We start from the raw sequence: 23,672 nt of genomic DNA on the forward strand, positions 1-23,672 counted from the left end.
CAACCATTTGGGGTTGCCAGGCGCCAGGGGGCGTGGCCGTTCGCCCACCAGGCGCCCGGGGGGGGCGGGGCCCCCCATAGCCGCATTCCGGGGGCCGGCGCCCTCCCCTCAAGTGCCGCGCGCCCATGGCCAGCGCTGGCACACTCTCCCCCCCTCCCCCAAGCGCCGCGCGCCCGGGGCCAGCGCTCCCCCCCTCCCCCAAGCGCCGCGCGCCCGGGGCCGGCGCTGGCGCTCTCTTCTCCCCCTCCCCCTCCCCCAAGCGCCGCGCGCCCGGGGCCGGCGCTCTCTTCCCCCCCTCCCCCAAGCGCCGTGCACCCGGGGCTGGCGCTGGCGCTCTCTTCCCCCCCTCCCCCAAGCGCCATGCGCCCGGGGCTGGCGCTGGCGCTGGCGCTCTCTTCCCCCCCTCCTCCAAGTGCCGTGGGTGGTCAATCCAGGGCGCCCCCGGGGCCGGCGCTCACTGTACGCCACGCACCCGGGGCCGGCTCCGGCACCGTGCATGCGCCATGTGCCCAGGACCAGGCCAGCCCTGAGCACTTGGCGGGCGCCGACAAATGCCCCCGCGGGCGCCATGGCGGGGACCATGGGTTTATTAGATGATGAGCTTTCGTGGGCCAGACCCACTTCCTCAGATCTGAGGAAGTGGGTCTGGCCCACGAAAGCTCATCATCTAATAAACCATCTTGTTAGTCTTTAAAGTGCTACATTGTCCTGCATTTTGCTTCAGTGAAAGTTAGACTTCTAAACTGCTTTTCTCTCAAACTGTTACCCTGTCCAGTTAATATCTGCATTAAAAAAAAATGTTCTAAGGAATCAAGTCCTTTAATGGGAGAAGAGAAATAAATGCCATTTTGCACCATTTAAAAGTGAGTAAAAATTAGGGCTAGATTTCCATGTGTGATTTGGGGTTCCCAGTTTGAGGTACCTTAATGGGGCTTCTGAGAATCGGGTCTCTAAGAGTTGTATGTGAGCTTGAAGATGCTACAAACATGCTCATGTTCAGCAACTTTCATGGAGCTTTCCAAGTTTCAATCTTGCATCATCTAATTCCAGACGTTTCCACTCGACCTAATAAATGAGTTAGTGCAAGACTTTCATTGAGCAGCAAAGCTATAACACAGTGGGAGTTAGTCCATGATGTCTGTGAGGTACTTTAGGTTAAAAAAGTTACTTTTCCAGAGTGAGAGGGACCCTGCTTTTCCAAATCCATAGCACAGGAGCGCTTTCTCCAGATACCCTGAAACTGCTCCAGCCTTCCCTTGCCTGAGTGTGCTTTCTGTTTGCAATGCAGGGTGAGGAAGGCCCTCCTAGTTTGGAGTACATCCAGGCCAAGGATTTGTTCCCTCCCAAAGAGCTGCTTAAGGAAGAAGAGTCTCTACAGGTAAGGATGTAATACGAGAAACCTCCACTGTAGAACGTAATCCCAGGCCACAGACTTGTAAGTGCTAGAGGTCACCTTCAGAGTAGAGGCTTCTTCCCTGAGCTTGCAGGCTGCTGCCACATGGCTACTGTGTGCTCCTCCCAGCCTTCCTCTTCCTCCACACCCAGACCCGCATTGCTGCGGCCACGAGGTGATGGGAGCGTAACTGAGGAGCTGTTCTGGCCATGCTCCTTTCCGCTGTGCTGTCCGCGAGGGGGGTGAGTGTTGCAGCAGCCTCAATGGTGACTCTCTGCTGCTGGAAGACCCTTCCAGGCCACTTAGGCTGGTTGTAAGGACAGGCTGGGCCAGTGTGTGATGTTTGTGACTTTGCCGTGTGCGGAGGTGCTGGAAGCAGAGAACTCCCTGAAGAGGTGGTGCTATGGCCTGATGCTGTGAGCAGAGCTATTCAATTCTCCACTCCCTTCTGGTCCTGGGTGCCTGCTGTTCTCTCTTGTAGCAGGAGCTGCCACTCGCAGCTCTTATTCCTCAAGGCCTTTGCTGTGGATGGCAGTGCCGGGCAGCACTGCAGTGGTTGCTCCTGAGCTGAGCAATGGCTAAGGGGTTGAAAATGGAAGGCCCTGAGAAGAGAGGGATGGCAGGGGTTTGATCGTGAGGGGGTTTGGAGCGACTGGTCTGCCTCCATTCTGAGAGGGGCATGTCCTCGAGCAAACCCTGAACAGCGCCTGGCCTGGTGCCACCGTGGCTTTCTGCAGACAGACCTGCCGTTCGGTGTCAGTCAGTCCCAGCACAAGCTCTCAGTTGAAATGGGGTGCAAAGGGACACGTCCGCTTACGGCCAAGATGGCTTCAATGGGTTAGAAATTGGGGCAGGTGCTCTCCCTGTGGGTATGCTCCACGGTTCCCCCTTTGATTTTTACAGCCTTACAGGCCTGTTTTTAAAAAGCTTCTCGTTCATTTGCTGTGTGAAAGAGCCACACAAACATGGGAAGCAGCAACTCTGACCAGACAGACTGTCCAAAGCAGAATTGCAATAGTTTTACCCAGTCTCTGTCAGGTAAAATCTTTGGTATTGCATGAAACTCTTAAGTACACAGATTTCAGATAGAAGTGGTGTTTGAGTTGCTGGTGCCCTTTAAAGGTAACACACAAATAATGTAAGAGGGGAGACATTTTTAATAACTTAAAAAATGCAGAGAGCCAGGAAATTCAGTGTTTGGGCAGCACTCATGTAAGCCACAAAAAGATCTGAAATTAAACATACAGAATATCTGTCAAATCCCAGGGATTGGAGCTGGTTAAAGTGTTTGCAAGGAAGAATAAGTCCTTGTATGGCCCAGTGATGTGAACATTGACTACTTCATATTTTTGTGCAATTTGCTCACTGAAGTCTCACGTGGCGCCTGTTCTGTGATTGGATGTCCTGGCTGTCAGAGTGTCTCTGCCTTCACAAATCTTTGGGCTTTGAAGCTCTATGGGGAGGGAGAGGAGAGCCCAGTCTTGGCCAATGGGAGGCTATTCTGGACCTTTGCATCCCCCCTTTTGCACAAGATGAATATGACACCTAATGGTGTCCATGGCCTCCAGGGCTTAAAATAGCTGCCTGAGGAGGAGAGGGAGGAGCCTAGTTTATGGCCTGTCCGTCAGTCTTGCGTTTCCATTTCTGTCGCTGGCCACTGAAGCGATTATGTGGTTTGTGCACGGTCCTGTCTGCAGAGAGCTTCCTGGCCTGGCTCTTCTACATGCTGGAGTCGTGGCCAGTGGGTCTCACGGGTCTCACGCTGCAGCCATGTGTGCGTGATGCTACAGGGCCATACGCAGGACTCTACGCAGTCTGGGGAGCTGGTTCAGTTGGGGCTCCGCAGACACCTTGCTCCCTGTTCGGGGACACCCGGAAAAACCTCCAAGCAAGTGACCCTTTGCCTGCTGCATGTGCTAGTGCTGTGTTTACTCTAAGAAAGCCAGTGATTTTACATCCCTCTCCTGGCCACCCACACACCTTGCTCCAAGCACACACCGGTTCAGTGTGCACAGGACCGGGGCACCAGTGCTTGGGGTACAAACAGCTCCCCTCCAGCTGTGTGTGTTCCTGGACAGGTGAATGTGAGGGCCCAAGCATTGCGGAGTCAAACTGCGGGTCAGTCGAGCAGCCTTGCCTGTGAGCATGCTGCCACCCCGTTGGGTGCCACGTGCCCTGTGGGGCCCCACACGGTGCACTCTCAAGAGGTGAAGTCAGTGGGGGGGGGTGCACCGGGCCTGGAGATACCCACGGGCATTGCTGTGTCCTGCTGTTGTTGTGGGGAAATCGCACTGAGATGGCACTGGCAAAACTGGCGCTTGTCCCCATTGCACATGGAGCGCTGGGCAGGCGTGTCTGGCAGCTGCCCCGACTCTCTTCCTGCTTGCAGGTCCCGTTTGCTGTGCTGCAGGGGGAGAGTGTGGAGTATTTGGGCCGTGCGAATGATGCCGTGATCGCCATCTCCAACTACCGGCTTCATATCAAGTGTAAAGACTCCGTGATCAGTGTAAGTGTGGCCCTGTCTTCGGGGGGTCTGCTGCCAACTTCCGTGGTCTCAGCAGGCCTTGAGTCATTCCAGTAGGGGCCTCGTGGCCTGTGACACGAGAGCTGCATGTCGAAGGAGGGAGGCAGGCAGGCACAATGCAGTGCTGTTAGCAAGCCACAGAAATGCTGTTCCTCCCCTTGGCAGGGTGAGGACCTCTGTGCTGGCGTGTGGGGACACTCAGACCTCTCTCTTGTAGTGACAGAGAGAGAAGTTCTTGCAGATCAGGCAAGACGTGGTGATGCTGTGACTGGTGCCAGGACGCATGGCCCACGCTGCTGAAGTTGGAGGCCTCCTCCCTCAGTGCCTTCATTCCCGTTTTCCTGCCGCCCGTGTCTCTTCTGCAGCTATGAGCTCTGGGTGCTTGCTAAGCTGTGTCCAGGGAGCTTGTGCTTCAGGCACCCTGTTGTTTTGTCCTCCCTGACCCTGAGAGAGGACAGGGTGGGGCTTGAGGGGAGACTCTAAGGTGCAGGTCATGAGCTGCCTCACCTTGGGATCCTCTTTGCTCTGAGAGCCTTGGCTGTGATATCCAGTGCAAGTGCCTGGCTGGGGTTTTTGCTGCCATGTGAAGCTGCATCTTTCTCTTCCAGGTGCCTTTGAGGATGATGGAAAGCGTGGAGAGTCGGGACATGTTCCAGCTTCACATCGTCTGCAAGGACTCCAAAGTGGTCAGGTAGCTGCTCTGTTCCCTCCAGTGCCACCGTGTGACACTGCTCTAGCCTGGGGGAATCCCTGCCCTAGCCTGTACGGCTGCAGGGCTCTCAGGTCTCTGTGTGAGTGTGGCTAGCCCAGCCTTCCCTTGGGACGCTTAGAGCCCCGGGGTCTTCCCAGGGAGGCTGCGTCTGCCTCTCCTCCTCCTGAACTGGAAGTCTGACTCTGCCCTGCAGGTGCCATTTCTCCACCTTTAAGCAGTGCCAGGAGTGGCTGAAGAGGCTGAGCCGTGCCATTGCCCGCCCTGCGAAGCCTGAAGATCTGTTTGCATTCGCCTACCATGCTTGGTGCTTGGGAGTCTGCGCCGACGAGGGTGATCAGCATGCCCATCTGTGCCACCCAGGTGAGTTTCCAACCAGCCAACAGTGTGCTCCTCTCCCTCCCCCCAGCCTTTGAGACCCAGCTGTGTCCTCTTCTCCTGGGCGTTCCTTTCTGGCCACCATTTCGCCTCCTCTTTACCTCCCTGTCTCTCTTGGCTTTTCATCTGACCCTAAGGTCGGCTGCCCCTCACAGCATCAGCGTGCTGAGACATGACAGCCCTGCCCAGCCGAGAGGGACTAGCGAGAGGGGATCCCACCTTTAGTGTACGCTCTCTTCCTCCCCTTAGGCCTGTCTCTTAGAAGCAGGGAAAGCAAACCTCCGTAAGAACTGAGCAACAACCCAGCTCTGTCCTTGCCACCAAGAACAGAAGAGGCCACCTGATTACATCAGTTTTAAAGTTCCAGATCTAGGCTGGGGATCTGTGTTCCTAGTGGCAGACTCTCAATTCTAGAACATGCCTCCTGGTTGGTCTGGCTCTGGGGGCTGAGGAGAGAAGTTTGGAATTGCTGTATTTACTTCGATGGAATAAATGGGCCCACGGAGTGAAAGGTTTTATACCACAACCCTGTTACTTCCAACATGAGAGAGTTTTAAATAAGACTTGGTGTTTGTTACTGGTACCTCAACCTTAGTGCCATGGCGCACATGCTAGGAGACGCATGCAGAAGTTTAGAGATGTAGTATTAGACTAGACTACACTACACAAGAGAGAACAAGGCCAAACAATTCAAGCCCTTTTAGTGGCAGTTGAATGATATGATACAAGGGAGAAGAACTGCAGGTGATGTGTTCACAAGGGAATGTGTTCTACAGAGTGATGGGAGAGAGACGGAAACTGTGTGCTTGTACTCTGGCTCCCCACACAGCTGAAAAGCAATAGTGTAGAAGTCATTAGGCAAGATGCTCTTTGCAATAAGAGTGAAGATGGGTGGGACCCTTTGCCCCACACTGTAAATAAGGTAAAGAGCTTGATAATGGATGCAACAGGACAGAACCCGAAACACAGTGAAGCAGAACAGCCAGGGTTGCACTAGATCAAAAGGGGTAGAAACCCTCTTTTCCAGGCACGAGCAGAGCCAGCTTCTAACGGGGGTCAGTGAGGAAACCTGCTTGGAGCAGGTTATTCCATGATTGTCCACCAGAGGACTTCTCACACCTTCCCCTGGAGCGGCTGCCACTAGCCACTGTCAGACAGAAGAGAGTGGATGGTAGCCTAGGCTGGCGGTTCCCATGTCTTTGGTCTGTTCCTTGAGATGCCTTGGCACCCTGTGGAGCTGCCAGTCTGTCCCCAAAGCTCTCGGAGGAGCGAGCGTAGCATTTGGAGAAGAGCCCGTCCCACTGGGTACAGACCCCTCTGGCCTCTTGCTCCTCCAGCCCTGTAATGTTGCAGCTGCAGGTGTAGGTTTTCCTCAGTTGTGTCCAGCTCCCAGCAAGTGTGCTGTGCCTGTGCTGTTCCAGGAGACCATGTGAAGTTCCGGTTTGAGATGGAGCTTGTGAGGATGGACTTCGACTTGCAGAATGTCTGGAGAGTTTCTGACATCAACAGCAATTACAAGTGAGTAGCCTACCAGCCAGCTCCCACCCCTTGGCCCACGCAGGGTAGTGTACCAGGCATCTCCCCAGCTCTTTCCACACCCTGGCTACTAACCCACACGACAGGGCAGGATGCCAGCCATAGGTCACTCCTCACCCTGGGTTATGGGATTGGAGCAACATTGCACCTAAGCTAACGGGTAGCGTAAATTGCAAGAAATGCTGATGCATGCAGTTTACAGTGTGGCAGGCCTGGTTCTTCCATTCAAAGTGTTTCTGTTTGAGAAATTCCCATCCATTCTGCTCCTTTTCTGATCTGGAATGCACGAGTGCATGTGCTCAAAGAAACAACATTGGTTCCTTATGGTAATTGTGGCTCTTTGAGACATGTTGCAATGTGTATCCCACAACCTACCCTCCATCTCCTCGACCTCAGAACAGAGGGTGGCCAGGGCACTGTCCCCTCACGTAGCCAGGGCAGGGTCTCTGCCTGCCAAGTGTGAGCACTGTCCCTACCCGGGTTCTGCTAGGCCACATTCTCCAGCTTCAGTGTGCTGGGCATGAACACAGCGAAGCAGAGTCCGTGTCTGCATTGCATCCGACAGAGCCACAGTTAGGCTGCGTCTAGACTGCAGGCTTCTTTTGGAAGAAGCTTTTCCGAAAAACTTCCGAAAGAGCACGTCCAAGCTGCCAAAGCGCATTGGAAAAGAGATCTGCTTTTTTGAAAGAGCATCCACGCTGAATGGACACGCTCTCACATGTCAGCTGTGGTTGCTATGGAGGGAATGGCCTCCTGGGCACCTCTGCTTTTTCCTCTTCTTCCGAAAACTCCCTCTTCCCCGTTCACACACGGGGCTCTTTCGGAAAAAGGCTTCTTCCTCGTAGAAAGAGAATTACCAACGCTGGAAGAACCCCTCCGTTCTTTCGATTTACTTTCGGAAGAACGTGATAGCAGTGTGGGTGTAAGTGAAGATTTATTTTCAGAAAAACAGCCGTTTTTCCCAAAAAAGCCTCTATAGTGTAGATGTACCCTTATAGTCCAGTACCTGTTTTCTTTTACCTCATGTCAGTCCCCATTACCAGCTGGGGTCTGTTTCAGCCTGACTTTCCCTTAACTTCTGACTCCATAAAATAATCACTTCCCCTCTGAGTCAAGCCTGGTGTCTCGCAGCTTGCACTCGCCCACTCAGGCCGTTTAGTTCAGAATTTGTCTGCTTTTTGCCTTCCTGACTTCAGCAAACTGTAGTCTATGGCCCAGGCCTTACAAAGCTGACTGCATTTGCCTTGTGTGTGAAAACAGTCCCCAGCGATTGCAGAGACTGACCATTTACAGTGGCAAAATCCATACTGAGTGCTGAAGCATCGTCATTGTGACTAGAATGTCTGTGAGCTGCAAGGGGCGAGTGTGCTCTGTAAATGCCACACCTGCAGGCCTAGCAAAGCGAGTTCTAAGTTCTGCCTGTGCTGGTCGTCATGCTATTGCAAATGCCTTGCTCAGAGTTAAACCCGCCTGTTGAAAGACTCTTTCCTGCAGTGCTTTGTACACGTGTAACCCACTAGTGAGTTACGGGCCCGCTGTGTGTCTGCACGACAGAGTTAGTAACAGCCCCAGGGCTAGCACAAGCTGTAGCAGCTCCTGCTTTTAGCTGGGGAAGTCCCTGCTTCAGTCTCTGGCAGGTTGGCCAAGCTGAGGGCCATCCTACACTCAGTTCTGTGGGACTCTCAGCTGATTCCAGTGTACCAGAATCATATTCCCTTAGTATGTTTTCACAAGTCATTGTATTGATTAGCCATTTGGCTTCTCTTTGAATTACCACATTCAGATATTATGGAAAGTGAAATATGCTTTTTCCAATTCAGATGTAGCTCTTGGTTATTAAATTAGATTAAAATCCCTTGTAGGGGGTCCCATTCGCCCAGTTTTGAGGGCCACCTTTGGCTCTTCTTTCCTGGCGCTCCTAATTCTGGATGGAAAGAACCACCCATAGACCTGTGAACTCTTAATCAAGTTCAGACAGGCCTGAAAGTCTCCCCTGGTGTCGCTGCATGAATACGAGGGACATAGTCTCATTGCTGGGCTCTGATTTACACCATGTCACTTTCTTTCTAGGCTCTGTACCAGTTACCCTCAGAAGCTGCTAGTTCCTGTCTGGATCACTGACAAGGAGCTGGAGAATGTGGCTTCCTTCAGGTCTTGGAAAAGGATCCCTGTAGTTGTGTACAGGTAAAAAACCAAGACTCTACAATAGCTGCTCTGCTACTCCTAGGCCACTGTACAGACTCCCATGAATGCAGCCCCCTGGCTCTGGCTGAGGAATTGGAGAGGGCGGGTGTGGTGTCCACGGTGCAGCAAGCACTAATGGCTATCTCTGGGGCGGCCAGCCAGCTGAACTCGGACGAGGCCTGGTTTTGCTTGCTGTTACTGAAGCACTTATAAATCAGGCCGTGTGCCACCTCGCTCTCTGGGTGCTTTCCGAGCCTGACAGCAAATTGGGATCCCAGTGAGAGCCTGTAAGGGCGAAGCACCAGTGCATCTGACGTGTACAGCAGTTCCACACACGCTGCCCTTCGGGGGGGTGCCGCTGCACGTCAGACTCACAGGAACGTCTCTCTCCTGCTCCTGCCTTGGGATTCCCCCGGAGGGATCAGGCCTGGGGGAGGGGCACTACTGGAGCAGGGTAGTGTACAAGAAAGAGGCATGTGGCTGTCCTGTCTTTCTGGCCAATGGCCACACTGTAAAGTGGCTGGCATTGTGCCAGAGGCCGTGACAGTGACTCCTGCCGCCAAGTTTGGGGGGGATGTTTCCTTTACCATAATTAGCTGAGAGTTTCAGGCCTGGTCTTGGCCCGTGGGCTGAAAACAAACAGAATTTTGAGCAAAAATGGTTGTTGTCCTCAGACACCAGCCCAACGGCGCAGCAATCGCACGCTGCAGCCAGCCGGAAATCAGCTGGTGGGGCTGGCGCAATGCTGACGATGAGTATCTTGTGACCTCCATTGCCAAGGCCTGTGCCTTGAACCCTGGAACAAGGACAGCCAGTACAATTCCCCACAGCGGCGCCAGCGAAGGAGCGGAGCCCTGCGACACAGACTTTGGTAAGATGGGTCGCTCCCCTCTGTTTGCTTCCCAGGCTGGGCTGGGTCCCGCCCGAGGGTGCATGCAATGCTGGACAGCTGTTTCCTGGGGCTGGGAGTTGGGGTTGTAAGGTGGGATTTAAAAATGACACCTAGACGAACTATTCAGGCCCTGACTGCACTGTGCTGGGCAGGGCTTTACATATGTCCTTTGTCAATGTCTTGCTGCACTGTGAAAGGCTTAAGGCCCAGATGGGAGGAGTTGTTTGTGTGTGGGGAAGTTCAGCCTGTCCTGTCTCTGCAGATTCCTCGCTGACGGCATGTTCAGGCGTGGAGAACGCAGCCGCCCCACAGAAGCTGCTGATCCTAGATGCCAGATCCTACACCGCGGCTGTTGCCAACAGGGCAAAGGGAGGGGGCTGTGAATGTGAAGGTATAAAATGGCTCTCAGGCAGCTTCGTAGCTGACCTCATAGCATTTCCCTGCTTGGGCCCCTTGGCTGCAGTGTAGACTGGGGCTGTCGTGCCGTGTTTCTGATCCAGATACTGATTTGTGCTGGCCCCTCTTACTTGCTAATGTGGAGGGCCACCTCCCAAATTACCATGAGGCTGCCCGCCCTAGGACAAGTGCCCAGCTGCTGCACATTGAGCTCCCAGGAACCGGGCAGGCAGCGTGGGCGTGAGGGGCAGCAGTGCCGACTTTCCTGTCTGTTGTTTTCAGAGTATTATCCAAACTGTGAGGTAGTGTTCATGGGCATGGCCAATATCCACTCCATCAGGAACAGCTTCCAGTACCTGCGTGCTGTCTGCAGCCAGATGCCAGATCCCAGCAAGTGAGTACTCTCCTGTCCCAGTGTGCTCTGATACCAGTCTTCCTGCTTTCTTCGTTCCCTCCCATTCCCCCGAGCCAGGTCGCCGGCTTAGCAGTCAGAGAGGTGGTCTCGTGGGCATGTTTACAGAACTTGAGCCTTGCATTTCCTGTAATCCAGGGATGAGGAACCTTTTTGGGTCAGGGCCATTCAGTCAGGAAAAATTAGTTGGGGGCCAAAAACAAGGGAGAGCTGGCCCCCAAGTGAAAAGGAGAGAGCGAAAAACCCCTCCCAGTCATGGCCCCAAACTGAAAACGGGGGAAAAAAAATCCCTCACTCCCCTCGAGCTCCCAACTCCGTAGGGGTTGGGAAGGCACCAAGGTTCAGCACTTACCCCTTAGTGCCAGATTAATTCTTCTGGGGGCTCAGGGCTAGAATATTTTGTGGGGCCCCTCGGGCTCTGGGGTGGGGCCAAAAATGAGGGGGTCAGTGTGTGGGAGGGAGCTGCCAGGGAGCAGGGTGGGAGGTAGGGTGCAGGAGTGGGCTGAGCGTGTGGAATGGGGGCAGGGGATTGGAGTGCTTACACGGTGTGCAGCCCCAGTGGGGCACAGGTGGCTCTGTGCTGCCCTGCTCCCCCTCCTCCCCACTGTTGCCATTGGCTGCAGTTCCTGGCTGACGGGGGTGGAGTCTGCAACAGATGCTTTCCTTCAGGGCTGCTCTCCTAGCCAGAGAACATAAGAACGGCTGTACGGGGTCAGACCAAAGGTCCATCTAGCCCAGTATCCTGTCTGCTGACAGTGGCCAGCACCAGGTGCCCAGAGAGGGTGGACTGAAGACAATGATCAAGCGATTTGTCTCCTGCCATCCCTCTCCAGTCTCTGACAAACAGAGGCCAAGGACACCATTTTATCCCCTGGCTAATAGCCTTTTATGGATCTAACCTCCATGAAATTATCTAGCTTCTCTTTAAACTCTATTATAGTCCTAGCCTTCACAGCCTCCTCTGGCAAGGAGTTCCACAGGTTGACAACACGCTGTGTGAAGAAGAACTTTCTTTTATTAGTTTTAAACCTGCTACCCATTAATTTCATTTGGTGTCCTCTAGTTCTTCTATTATGGGAACTAATAAATAACTTTTCTTTATCAGCCCTCTCCACACAACTCATGATTTTATAGACCTCTATCATATCCCCCCTCAAAAAGAAGAGGAGAACCAGCAGCGCACAGAGCCATTTCCTCCCTCTGCCCCGCCAGGCAGAGCCAGTGGGCTGTAGGTCTCCCATCCCTGCTGTAATCTGTATTTACTATTGGGACATTGTTTTGCTGTACTTGGGGTATGCCATAAGCGCACCATTCTTCTGGGAGCAATGGAGCCCTCATGGCTTCTGTAACCAAAAAAGTACGGTTAAGGGGCTGGATTCTGGGGTTTTCTTCTTGGTTTGGTTTGCTCCCCCTGCGGGAGCTGGTGTAGACACGGCAGTACTATTTACTGATGGCTCCAAAGAGTCTTAGGATAGGAGTGCCCTGTAGCAGAGAGCTAACAGGCTATTTGTTTGTCTTTCTACATACACTCTAGCTGGCTTTCAGCCTTGGAGAGTACCAAGTGGCTGCAGCATCTCTCCATCATGTTGAAGGCAGCAGTTCTGGTCTCAAATGCCGTCGACCGAGAGGGGCGCCCGGTGCTGGTGCACTGCTCAGATGGCTGGGACAGAACCCCGCAGATTATAGCACTGGCAAAGATACTTTTGGACCCCTACTATAGGACCATGGAGGTACCGTACAGCAGTGCTGCTCTGTTAATTGAGCTTCTTTTAACAAGCTGCTTGTGCCTGTGATAAGTCTCGGACGGAAGCAGAAAAGATTATGGAGTGGAATTGCATTTCGCATTTGAGCTGCTCTGCAAAGTGCCACGGGGCAGGCTATAATTACACCTGTGTCCCCTCTGATCTCTCAAGGAGACCCCCATTAGGCACTCGATGTCTCCGCAATCCCTCTTGGGCAGAGATTCATGTCTCTCGCCCTCCTGACTAGCGATTAACTAGTTAGTTTAATCAGCTAATCGACTAGTCGATGGATTTTCCATTGACTAGTAGATAAGCAGGGGTAGCTCCCAGCCCGGAGAGCTAACCCAGCTGTGGCTCTGCCTTTTAAATGTATTCAGAGATGTTAGGCTCTTCATGCATTTAAAAGGCTGAAGCGCAGCGGCGGGGGGGAGATCCTGCACGAGCTGGGACAGTTGATTCCCGGCTCACGCTGGGTCTTCCTCCCCTCCCCCCCCCCCCCCCGGACTGCACACTAGCCCTTTTCATAGAATAATAGAATAATAGGACTGGAAGGGACCTCGAGAGGTCATCGAGTCCAGCCCCCCGCCCTCAAGGCAGGATCAAGCTCCGTCTACACCATCCCTGACAGATGTCTATCTAACCTGTTCTTAAATATCTCCAGAGAGGGAGATTCCACCACCTCCCTTGGCAATTTATTCCAATATTTGACCACCCTGACAGTTAGGAATTTTTTCCTAATGTCCAATCTAAACCTCCCCTGCTGCACTTTAAGCCCATTACTCCTTGTCCTGTCCTCAGAAACCAAGAGGAACAAATTTTCGCCTTCCTCCTTGTGACACCCTTTTAGATATTTGAAAACCGCTATCATGTCCCCCCTTAATCTTCTTTTTTCCAAACTAAACAAGCCCAGTTCATGAAGCCTGGCTTCATAGGTCATGTTCTCTAAACCTTTAATCATTCTTGTCGCTCTTCTCTGTACCCTTTCCAATTTCTCCACATCTTTCTTGAAATGTGGTGCCCAGAACTGGACACAGTACTCCAGCTGAGGCCTAACTAGTGCAGAATAGAGCGGCAGAATGACTTCACGAGTTTTGCTTACAACACACCTGTTGATACAACCTAGAATCATATTTGCTTTTTTTGCAACAGCATCACACTGTTGACTAATATTCAACTTGTGGTCCACTATGACCCCTAGATCCCTTTCCGCCATGCTCCTTCCTAGACAGTCGCTTCCCATCTTGTATGTATGGAACTGATTGTTCCTTCCTAAGTGGAGCACTTTGCATTTCTCTTTATTAAACCTCATCCTGTTTACCTCTGACCATTTCTCTAACTTGCTAAGGTCATTTTGAATTATGTCCCTATCCTCCAAAGAAGTCGCAACCCCACCCAGTTTGGTATCATCTGCAAACTTAATAAGAGTACTCTCTATCCCAATATCTACATCATTGATGAAGATATTGAATAGTACGGGTCCCAAAACAGACCCTTGAGGAACTCCACTTGTTATCCCTTTCCAGCAGGATTTAGAACCGTTAACAACAACTCTCTGACTACGGTTATCCAGCCAATTATGCACCCACCTTATCGTGGCCCTATCTAAGTTATATTTGCCTAGTTTATCAATAAGAATATCATGCGAGACCGTATCAAATGCCTTACTAAAGTCTAGGTATATGACATCCACCGCTTCTCCCTTATCCACAAGGCTCGTTATCTTTTCAAAGAAAGCTATCAGATTAGTTTGGCATGACTTGTTCTTCACAAACCCATGCTGGCTATTCCCTATCACTTTATTACTTTCCAAGTGTTTGCATACGATTTCCTTAATTACCTGCTCCATTATCTTCCCTGGGACAGACGTTAAACTGACCGGTCTATAATTTCCTGGGTTGTTCTTATTCCCCTTTTTATAGATGGGCACAATATTTGCCCTTTTCCAGTCTTCTGGAATCTCCCCTGTCTGCCATGATTTTTCAAAGATCATAGCTAAAGGCTCAGATACCTCCTCTATCAGCTCCTTGAGTATCCTGGGATGCATTTCATCAGGACCTGGTGACTTGCTGACATCTAACTTTCCTAAGTGATTTTTAACTTGTTCTTTGTGTATCCTATCTTCTAAACTTACCCTCTCTCTGCTTGTATTCACTACGTTAGGCACACCTCCAGACTTCTCGGTGAAGACCGAAACAAAGAAGTCATTGAGCATCTCCGCCATTTCCAAGTTCCCTGTTACCGCTTCTCCCTCCTCGCTAAGCAGTGGGCCTACCCTGTCCTTGGTCTTCCTCTTGCTTTTAATGTATTTATAAAAGGTCTTCTTGTTTCCCTTTATGCCTGTAGCTAGTTTGATCTCATTTTGTGCCTTTGCCTTTCTAATCTTGCCCCTGCATTCCCGTGTTGCTTGCCTATATTCATCCTTTGTTAGTTGTCCTAGTTTCCATTTTTTATATGACTCCTTTTTTATTTTGAGATCATGCAAGATCTCCTTGTTAAGCCAAGCTGGTCTTTTGCCATATTTTCTATCTTTCCTACACAGCGGAATTGTTTGCTTTTGGGCCCTTAACAACGTCCCTTTGAAATACTTCCAACCCTCCTCAGTTGTTTTTCCCTTCAGTCTTGCTTCCCATGGGACCTTACCTACAAGTTCTCTGAGCTTATCAAAATCTGCCTTCCTGAAATCCATAACCTCAATTGTGCTGGTCTCCCTTCTACCTTTCCTTAAGATCATGAACTCTATTATTTCGTGATCACTGTCCCCTATACTGTCTTCCACTTTCAAGTTCTCAACTAGTTCCTCCCTATTTGTTAAAACCAAATCCAGAACAGCTTCTCCTCTGGTAGCTTTTTCAACCTTCTGAAACAGAAAGTTGTCTCCAATGCAGTCCAGAAACTTATTGGATAGCCTGTGCCTCGCTGTGTTAGTTTCCCAACATATGTCTGGATAGTTGAAGTCCCCCATCACCACCAAATCTTGGGCTTTGGATAGTTTTGTTAATTGTTTAAAAAAGGCCTCATCCACCTCTTCCACCTGGCTAGGTGGCCTGTAGTAGACTCCTAGCATGATATCACCCTCGTTTTTTACCCCTTTTAGCTTAACCCAGAGACTCTCTACACAGCTATCTCCTACGTTCATCTCCACTTCAGTCAGTAGGCTCTTCATGCATTTAAAATGCTAAAGCACAGCGGGGGGGAGACCCAACTCAAGCTGGGCCAACCGATTCCCAGGTCGGGCTGGGCCCCCCAGCTGTGCGCCAGCCGTAAGTATAAAAAGGCTGGAGTGCAGTACAGGACCTGGCACAAGCTGGGAATCAGCTATCCCAACTCACCCCAGCTCCCTCCTGCTGTGCTTCAGATTTTTAAATGTATTAAGAACTGGCATGCTCTTAATATATTTAAAAAGTAGAGGCACAGCATCTGGGACTGGGTGCGAGCCAGGAATCAGCTGATTCCCGGCTTGCGCCCGGTCCTTGCTACTCCCCTTTCTTCCCTGCCCCCCGCAGAGATGGTGCTTGAGTGAACCGGCTTTTAAGCTGGCTTCCCCACTGGCACCAGCTCCTAGAATCATAGAACCATAGAGTGGAAGAGCCCTCAGAAGGTCATCAAGTCCAGCCCCCTGCCCTACGCAGGACCAATCCCAACTAAACCCAGCTAGGGCTTTGTCAAGCCGAGACTTAAACACCTCTAGGGATGGAGACTCCACTACTTCCCTAGGGAACCCAGCCCAGTGCTTCACCACTCTCCTAGTGAAATAGTTTTTCCTAATATCCAACCTAGACCTCTCCCACCACAACTTGAGCCCATTGCTCCTTGTTTTGCCATCTGTCACTACTGAGAACAGCCTCTCTCCAGCCTCTTTGGAACTGCTCTTCAGGAAGTTGAAGGCTGCTCTCATATCCCCCCTCACTCTTTGCTTCTGCAGAGTGAACAGACCCAACTCCCTCAGCCTCTCCTCACAGGTCATATGCTCCAGCCCCCTAATCATTTTGGTTGCCCTCCGCTGGACCCTCTCCAATGCATCCACATCCTTTTTGTAGTGGGGGGCCCAGAACTGGACACAATACTCCAGATGTGGCCTCACCAGAGCCAAAAAAAGGGAATAATCACTTCTCTGGATCTGCTGGCAATGCCCCTCCTAATGCAACCTAAAATGCGATTAGCCTTCTTGGCTACACACTGCTGACTCATATCCAGCTTCTCATCCACTGTAACCCCCAGATCCTTTTCTGCAGAACTGCTACTTAACTGGTTGGTCCCCAGCCTGTAACAATGCTTGGGATTCTTCTGTCCCAAGTGCAGGACTCTGCACTTGTCCTTGTTGAACCTCATCAGATTTCTTTTGGCCCAATCCTCCAATTTGTGTGTGTCACTCTGGACCCTATCTCTGCCCTCAAGCATATCTACCTGTCCCCCTAGCTTAGTGTCATCTGCAAACTTGCTGAGGGTGCAATCCATCCCCTCATCCAGGTCATTAATAAAGATATTAAATAAAACCGGCCCTAGAACCGAACCTTGGGGCACTCCGCTAGAAACCGACCGCCAACCTGATGTCGAGCTGTTGATCACTATCCGCTGGGCCCAGTCTTCTATCCATCTTACCGTCCATTTATCCAATCCACGTTCCTTTAACTTGCTGGCAAGGATGTTGTGGGAGACTGTATCATACCTTGACTTGAGCAAGGATTTTATCACATCCACTGACTTTCCCATGTCCACAGAGCCAGTTACCACATCATAGAAGCTAATCAGATTGGTCAGGAACGACTTGCCCTTTGTGAATCCATGCTGACTATTCCTGATCACCAGGGCTCGCTGAGCGTCAGCAAGCCCTGCTCGCCTTCTGCACTCTGCGCATGTGTAGATCGCTCTGCGCCAGCTCTTCCAGGGTGTAATCTGCTCGCCATGGGCAAGTAGATTACATTGTTTGTCGAGCCCTGCTGATCACTTTCCTCTCTTCCAAGTGCCTCAAAATGGATTTCTTAAGGATCCCGTCTATGATTTTTCCAGGAACCAAGGTAAGACTTACTGGCCTATAGGAACCTAGTCCGAACTACCTAGTTCGAGCCCCGTGTAGCCGCGCTACACGGGGTTCGAACCAGCGGGGATTTAAAAATGGCGGCTCCCCGCTTATGCAAATGAAGCCCGGGAAATTCAAATCCCGGGCTTCATTTGCAAGTGCGGTATGCCTACATTACCCCGCTAGTTCGAACTAGCGGGGTAGTGTAGACATACCCTTAGTTACCTCCTTCATCCAGTAGGGGTCCCACACCCTCTCTCATCATCATCATCATCATCTTGTTAACATGCCTGTAGAAACCTTTCTTGTTACCCTTCACATCCTTTGTCAGTTGCAATTCCAATTGCACTTTCGCCTTCCTGATAACCCCCCGACATTTTTGAGCTATACATTTAAACCCCTCCCTGGTCATTTGTCCAAGTTTCCACTTTTTGTAAGCTTTCTTTTTGTGCTTAAGTTCACCAAGGATTTCCCCTGTAAGCCAATCTGGTCTCCTACCATGTTTGTCTCTCTTGCTACGCATTGGGATGGTTTCTTTCTGTGCCTTCAATAAGGCTTCTTTAAAATACTGCCAGCTGTCATGGACTCCTCTCCCCTTCATGTTAGCATCCCAGGGGATTCTGCCCATCAGTTCTCTGAGGGAGTCAGTCTGCTTTTCTGAAGTCCAAGGTGTGTATTTTACTACTCTCTTTTCTTCCTTGGGTCAGGACCCTGAAATCTACCATCTCATGATCACTGCTTCCCAGATTGTCACCCACCTCCACTTCCCCTATTAGTTCCTCTCTGCTTATGAGCAGAAGGTCAAGCTGCGCACGGCCCTGGTCGGATCCCTCAGCACTTGTACCAAGAAGTTATCCCCAACCTTCTCCAAAAACTGGATTGTCTGTGTACTGCTGTATTGGTCCCCCAACAGATGTCAGGGTGATTCAGGTCCCCTACAAGAACCAGGGCCTGCGATCTGGAAGCTTCTCTCAGTTGTCCAAAGAAAGCCTCATCTCCCTCATCCACCTGATTCGGTGGCCTGTAGTAGACACCAACCACAACATCACTGCTGTTGTTTGCATCTCTAAACTTAACCCATAGACTCTCAACAGGTTTTTCTCCCTCTATATACTGGAGTTCTGAGCAGTCATAGTGCTCTCTTACATATAGTGCAATTCCTCCTCCTTTTCTCCCCTGCCTGTTCTTCCTGAACAGTCTATACCCTTCCATGACAGCGCTCCAGTCATGCGAGTCATCCCACCAAGTCTGTTATCTCAATTAAATCATATTTCTTGGACTGGGCCAGGGCCTCCAGTTCTTCCTGTTTGTTGCCCAGGCTTCTCTCATTGGTGTACAAACACCTCAGATAACCAGTTGATCGCCCTATCTTCTCCATTCGAATCAGGGGTCCTCCTTTCTTGCTCGTTCCTCTTCGCATTTCTTCCCAGTATCCAACTTTCCCACTCCACGCGGGTTTTGGTCACCCTCCCCCAACAAACCTAGTTTAAAGCCCTCCTCGCTAGGTTTGCAAGCCTACCCGCAAAGATGCTCCTTCCTCTCTTGGTTAGGTGGATCCCATCTCTTCCTAACAATCCTTGTGCCCAGAACAGAGTCCCATCGATGAAGAATCGAAAGCCCTCTCTCCGACATCACCTGCGCAACCACACATTTACTTCCTCTAATAAAGGCGGCAAGGGTGGGGGAAGTGACTTAGTCATTTATATCCCTACTCCTGACTGTGGTTGTCCAGGCTGCTTAGTTCTCTGCATACACTGTGATATTTCTAGAAATCCATGCCTCCTAAAGGACAGTATGTGTACTTGTATGCAAGTATGTGTACCTTGCTTTCTTTCTAGAGTCTATGATTGGTGTAAGCAAGCACATTGATTCTTAGGGTGAAAGCATTATAAAGAAAATATATTAAAAACATTACAGGAAACATGAATGCTAAAAAGCTTACCAAAGGTCCCCCCACTCCAATTTGGGCACTGACTGGTATGTGTCAGTCCTTCAAAACTCAACTGGATTTTCACCATGGTTACCAGTTCATATCCGTCTCAGCTCGGGCCTTTGATTTTGGCCCCTTGTAACTAGTGATCAGCAGACGATGGCTCGCTTCTCAGGACATAGTTTCAAAAGGCTGGGTTTTTGCATAATCAGAGGTGGGGAATTTGCATTCATGTCCCAGGAAAATCACTCCCCACCTTTTGTTCCAAAAGTTAATTCTTGTCTGGCATGTTGTTTAATAAAGTCCTTTGAACCCCCAGCTCTCACATTCGTCACATCTCCCTGTCCTCCTCGTCCTGAAAAGTTGCATGCAATCTTGGTCCACAATATTACATAGTAAACCATTAATTTAAAGCAGTGGATCCGAAAGATATTTTAACATAATTCTGGAATATCTGCCAGTGATATTGTAGGAAATTGCCATATCTGTGTCACAATTTCTGAGAGCAGCCTGTGCTGGGGAGTGGTTTTCCCACATATTCTTCAGTGATCTATAAACCACTCAATTGTGATACATTAAGCCAGTGTTTTTCAACCTTGATTAAAAAAAGTGCCCCTTTAATAAAAAAAAAAAAGTACCCCCAGTACCTACAGTTCCCCCAGTACCTACAGTTTTCAGACACACAATTTTTTTTCTACCATTGCAACACATTTGTTTAAACAACTTAATTGTAGCCAGGCGTGCGATGAAATTTGTGGGTGTAAAAAGTACAAAAATAATAGTGCTGTAAAACTTAAAACAAAAATTCAGTTTTCTCCAAATTTCAGTTGTTGACGTAGCCCCAGACTTCTCTCGAATTTCCCTAATGGTACTCGTACCAGTGGTTGAGAAACACTGCATTAGGCTGTTTGGCTTTAGGAGCCATGTCTTTATCTTTGGATGCTAGGGTTTGAAAGTCTCTGTTTAGTACTGTGAGAGAGGCCTTGTCCTTGCATAAAGCCCAGTATCCACCAGCTTTCATTATACTTTGCTTCTAACCCTAACACAAGTGCAAGAAGCCCCCGGAGCTGCCTTGCCCTGCTGGGTACCCGGCACTGCAGTTAGCACTTTTCTTTGTTGACAGGGTTTTCAGGTGCTGATTGAATCAGACTGGCTCGATTTTGGTCACAAATTTGGTGATCGCTGTGGGCACCACGAGAATGTGGAAGATCAGAACGAGCAGTGTCCAGTGTTTCTTCAGTGGCTAGACTCCGTTCATCAGCTGCTCAAGCAGTTCCCCTGCCTGTTTGAATTTAATGAAGCTTTCCTGGTAAGAGCTGTGCAAGCAAATACCTCTTTATTTCTTTCTAAATATGAGCTCAGGCACAAGGACAGCTAAGGAAAAGCAAAGTGGACTTAGGCAAACGTGAAAGATGTTTTATTATGGCTTGGGTTTTCTAATGAGGTGTCTGAGAAGGAAAGGAGAGAAAATGCATATCATTCCATCAGTGAGGCATGTAAACCATGGAGGTTGGAGTAGGGAGCTTTTGCATCAGTACAAATCCTTACCTAGTTAGATTGATTCTGGTGGCTGCACTGTTAATACTGCCAGTTGATGTCCCTATTTGCTTGCTTGCCTGTAATTGCACTGCTCAACCTAGTTCTGTTGTAAGGTTTTCGTCTGTTCTGATGGAACTTTCGTGGTGCCTGTGTTCCTGCTCGCAGACTTAGCTGTCACTGGGAATTGTAACCCTGTAATGGCTTTCCATATTGATAAACACCACATCATAGTCTTTAATCAACTTTTCCATCCTGTTACATGTTTGACTGCTCTTCGTCCCAATACACACACACCTTCCTACCTATTTCAAATTCTGAGTTTGTTATAGAACTACTAGAATGGTTTTGCTCATTTTTGCCTGCTGGCTTGTATTTTAATGGATGGTCATTCTTTTGTAAATACTTTCTGTGAATAAGTTGCACTCAATTCCCAACTTTGATTTTAAAATTCATGTTTTGCTCCTTGATTTCCAGTGTCCCAAATCAACCTATTGAAGAGTAACTGCAAATTTAATAAAACACCCAGCAAAGAGCTCTTGAATTTTTTTCTCTATATATGAATTAATTTGATATAGTTTGCTTTTTTATTTGTTTGCATTTTGTGCTGAAAGTGACACATTCTTGTAAAATGGTTGATTTGATTGCACAACATTGTTCCCGTCATGCTTGGACACCCTTATGATGAATTCAGTTTCAACCATGTTACAAACACATCTACTCTCTGTACATTTACACTTGCACTGGTGTAAGTATTTTTAAGTAGATGCATTTTAGTTCTTCACAGCTTGTTAATACTTTCATTTGGACAGGACAGCACAGCTTTGCTAAGCCCTGCAAATGTCTGCTGTTGCATGCAAAGTCAAGCCTTCTTGCAGTATCCTTACTTTAATCTCGTTGTCAGTTGCTTCATAAAGTAGTCTCTAATTAGTCCATATGTTAATTGTTCAAATTGATTAAACTTAATTACATAGATCTGAAAGAGCCAGTTTCTTGAGAAGAATATGCCTTTCCTGAGTGACATTCTGACCTGAATTGCTGTACACGTGACACTGCTGAATGACTGTGTAGCAATTTGCAGTCCCCTCATTCTCATTGGGATGTGTACTTCAGGGCCTGCCATGTGGAATAATTTCACCTTTCCCACTGTCTCTGCAATCCCACTTTGTTTCCAAGAGAATTTGGAAGCACTGCAGCTGCCGTCTCCCATTCTCTGCCAGATTCCCTTCCAGCCTGAGGGATCCAGGTGGCTTCATTTGCTCCATTTCTGCCAAAGCCTTTGTTAGGAAATAAGGATCTGAGCAGTGCTAAGTGGGGTGGGAGTTTCTTCTCAGAGGCCCTGGCAATTGTTCTTTCCTCTTGGCGGTGCAGGTGAAACTGGTGCAGCACACATATTCCTGCCTGTATGGGACTTTCCTGGGCAACAGCCCCTGTGAGCGAGAGATGCACAACATTTACAAACGCACCTGCTCTGTGTGGTCGCTCCTGAGAGCTGGCAACAAGAACTTTCACAACCTCCTCTACATGCCTGGCACCGAGCAGGTGAGTGGGAGCCCATAACCCAGCTGTATGGGCTTGTGGCCAGCAGCCAGGACTGGCTGGGAAGGGTAGTTGGGTTGGAGGGAAGGGAGGCTGGTTTGCCTTGGTTGGGAAAGAATTTCCCTTCTGTCCTGCCCCTCAGTGTAAATGTCTCCTGCAGGTGCTGCATCCAGTGTGCCACGTGCGAGCACTACATCTTTGGACAGCAGTGTACCTTCCAGCATCATACCCCTGTCCTCTTGGGGAGGAGGGCATGGACCGTTATCTGCCCCCGGGATCCCAAAGCCAGGAGTTCAGTGGCAGATCTCTGGACAGGTAGGGAGAAAGGAGGACCAGTCCTGGCCTCCCTTTCCACCATTGTCCTGAGTTTCTTTCTGCTTCGCTTGCTGACGACACAGACCCCTCCCCCCCCCAGAGAAGCACCCAGCACCATGGCTCTGAAAAGACAAGATCTAGAGCAGGGTCTCTCAACCTATGGGTCACCATTACATTTCCAAAGGGTCGCCAGGTGTCTCCCCACGTGGCTCTTAAGGAGCCAGTCACTCACTTTTTTTGAATTGTCCTGGGTCACCAAGTCTTCCTGAATTGTCAAAATGGGTCCCCCTCTGGAAAAGGTTGGGAGCTGCTGATCTAGAGTGTCCTGAACATGCGTGTCACCCCTCTCTCCAGGGTAGCCTTGGGACACCTGGAAAGGAGCGCCCAATTCCTTGCCATAATAGAGATTTTTTGATTGCTCCACTAGAATGTGCCTGGGGTGGCATTCCAGCGGTGCAAACACTAACAGGTCCTCAGGTGCAAGGGAGGGGGACAGGTGCCCAGACGTGGTGCTGGCTGCACTAGGAAAGCCTATTTCTCTCCATAGCAAGCAGCGAGAGGAAATTTGTGTGACAGTGACTAGCTGACCTGTGTGCACTCGGCCTAATTCTCATTCTGCCTTCACCTTCACACCAGGGGAAATATTAGCAGAGGTTCTTGGCTGGTTAGACCCCTGAATCCCAGTTGTGAAGTGAGTAAAGCAGGGGTGGGATCCCTTTTGGGGCTGGGAGCCACTGACCCACAGAAAAATCAGCCGGGCTGCACACACACGAGACACAACCACAACAAAACCCCCCCCAACCCCACCCTCACTGACGTAGTGCCCCAACTGAGGAGACACTCCCCACGTTACCTTGCACACCAGAGCCTGGGGCCCAGCCTACTAGATTTTGTGTGTTCCAGCTCCATGGTGGGGCAGCAGGGGGGCAGGAGTTGCCAACGCAGGGGGAGCCCTGAGCCTCGGGCCAGATCCAGACAAGCTGGGGGCCAGGCCTGAGGTTCCCCACCCTTTGATTAACCCAAGAAATGGCAGGCAAAGAACCCAGAACCAGTGCCCCCTTTTGACATGTTTGCTGTAAATCTAAACTCCAAATAATGCAGCCCTTGTAACTGCTCTCTAGTCAAACCTCGGTGCATCCCACCCTTAGTCAGAACCCTCGCCATGCATG

The 23,672-nt window shown here is 50.2% G+C and overlaps 1 protein-coding gene across 8 annotated transcripts in view; it reads left to right on the forward strand.

Moving 5' to 3' along the window:
* Positions 1-23,672, forward strand: part of MTMR4 (myotubularin related protein 4) — a 68,944-nt gene that overhangs the window by 38,996 nt on the left and 6,276 nt on the right. For 5 of the 8 annotated variants that reach the window (XM_075905061.2, XM_075905058.2, XM_075905060.2 and 2 more), the window contains 13 exons: positions 1,289-1,378; positions 3,783-3,899; positions 4,526-4,608; positions 4,823-4,989; positions 6,426-6,522; positions 8,611-8,724; positions 9,399-9,595; positions 9,879-10,007; positions 10,295-10,406; positions 11,959-12,154; positions 20,237-20,422; positions 22,021-22,191; positions 22,349-22,503. In XM_075905061.2, the coding sequence (XP_075761176.2) occupies positions 1,289-1,378; positions 3,783-3,899; positions 4,526-4,608; positions 4,823-4,989; positions 6,426-6,522; positions 8,611-8,724; positions 9,399-9,595; positions 9,879-10,007; positions 10,295-10,406; positions 11,959-12,154; positions 20,237-20,422; positions 22,021-22,191; positions 22,349-22,503 (1,814 nt within the window). The remainder of the gene's footprint in view (positions 1-1,288; positions 1,379-3,782; positions 3,900-4,525; positions 4,609-4,822; positions 4,990-6,425; positions 6,523-8,610; positions 8,725-9,398; positions 9,596-9,878; positions 10,008-10,294; positions 10,407-11,958; positions 12,155-20,236; positions 20,423-22,020; positions 22,192-22,348; positions 22,504-23,672) is intronic. The other 3 variants (XM_075905059.2, XM_075905063.2, XM_075905065.2) reach the window with 1 other exon arrangement.

This window comes from Pelodiscus sinensis, chromosome 21 (genome assembly GCF_052426305.1).
Source record: "Pelodiscus sinensis isolate ZL-2025 chromosome 21, ASM5242630v1, whole genome shotgun sequence".
Lineage (NCBI taxonomy): Eukaryota > Metazoa > Chordata > Testudines > Trionychidae > Pelodiscus > Pelodiscus sinensis.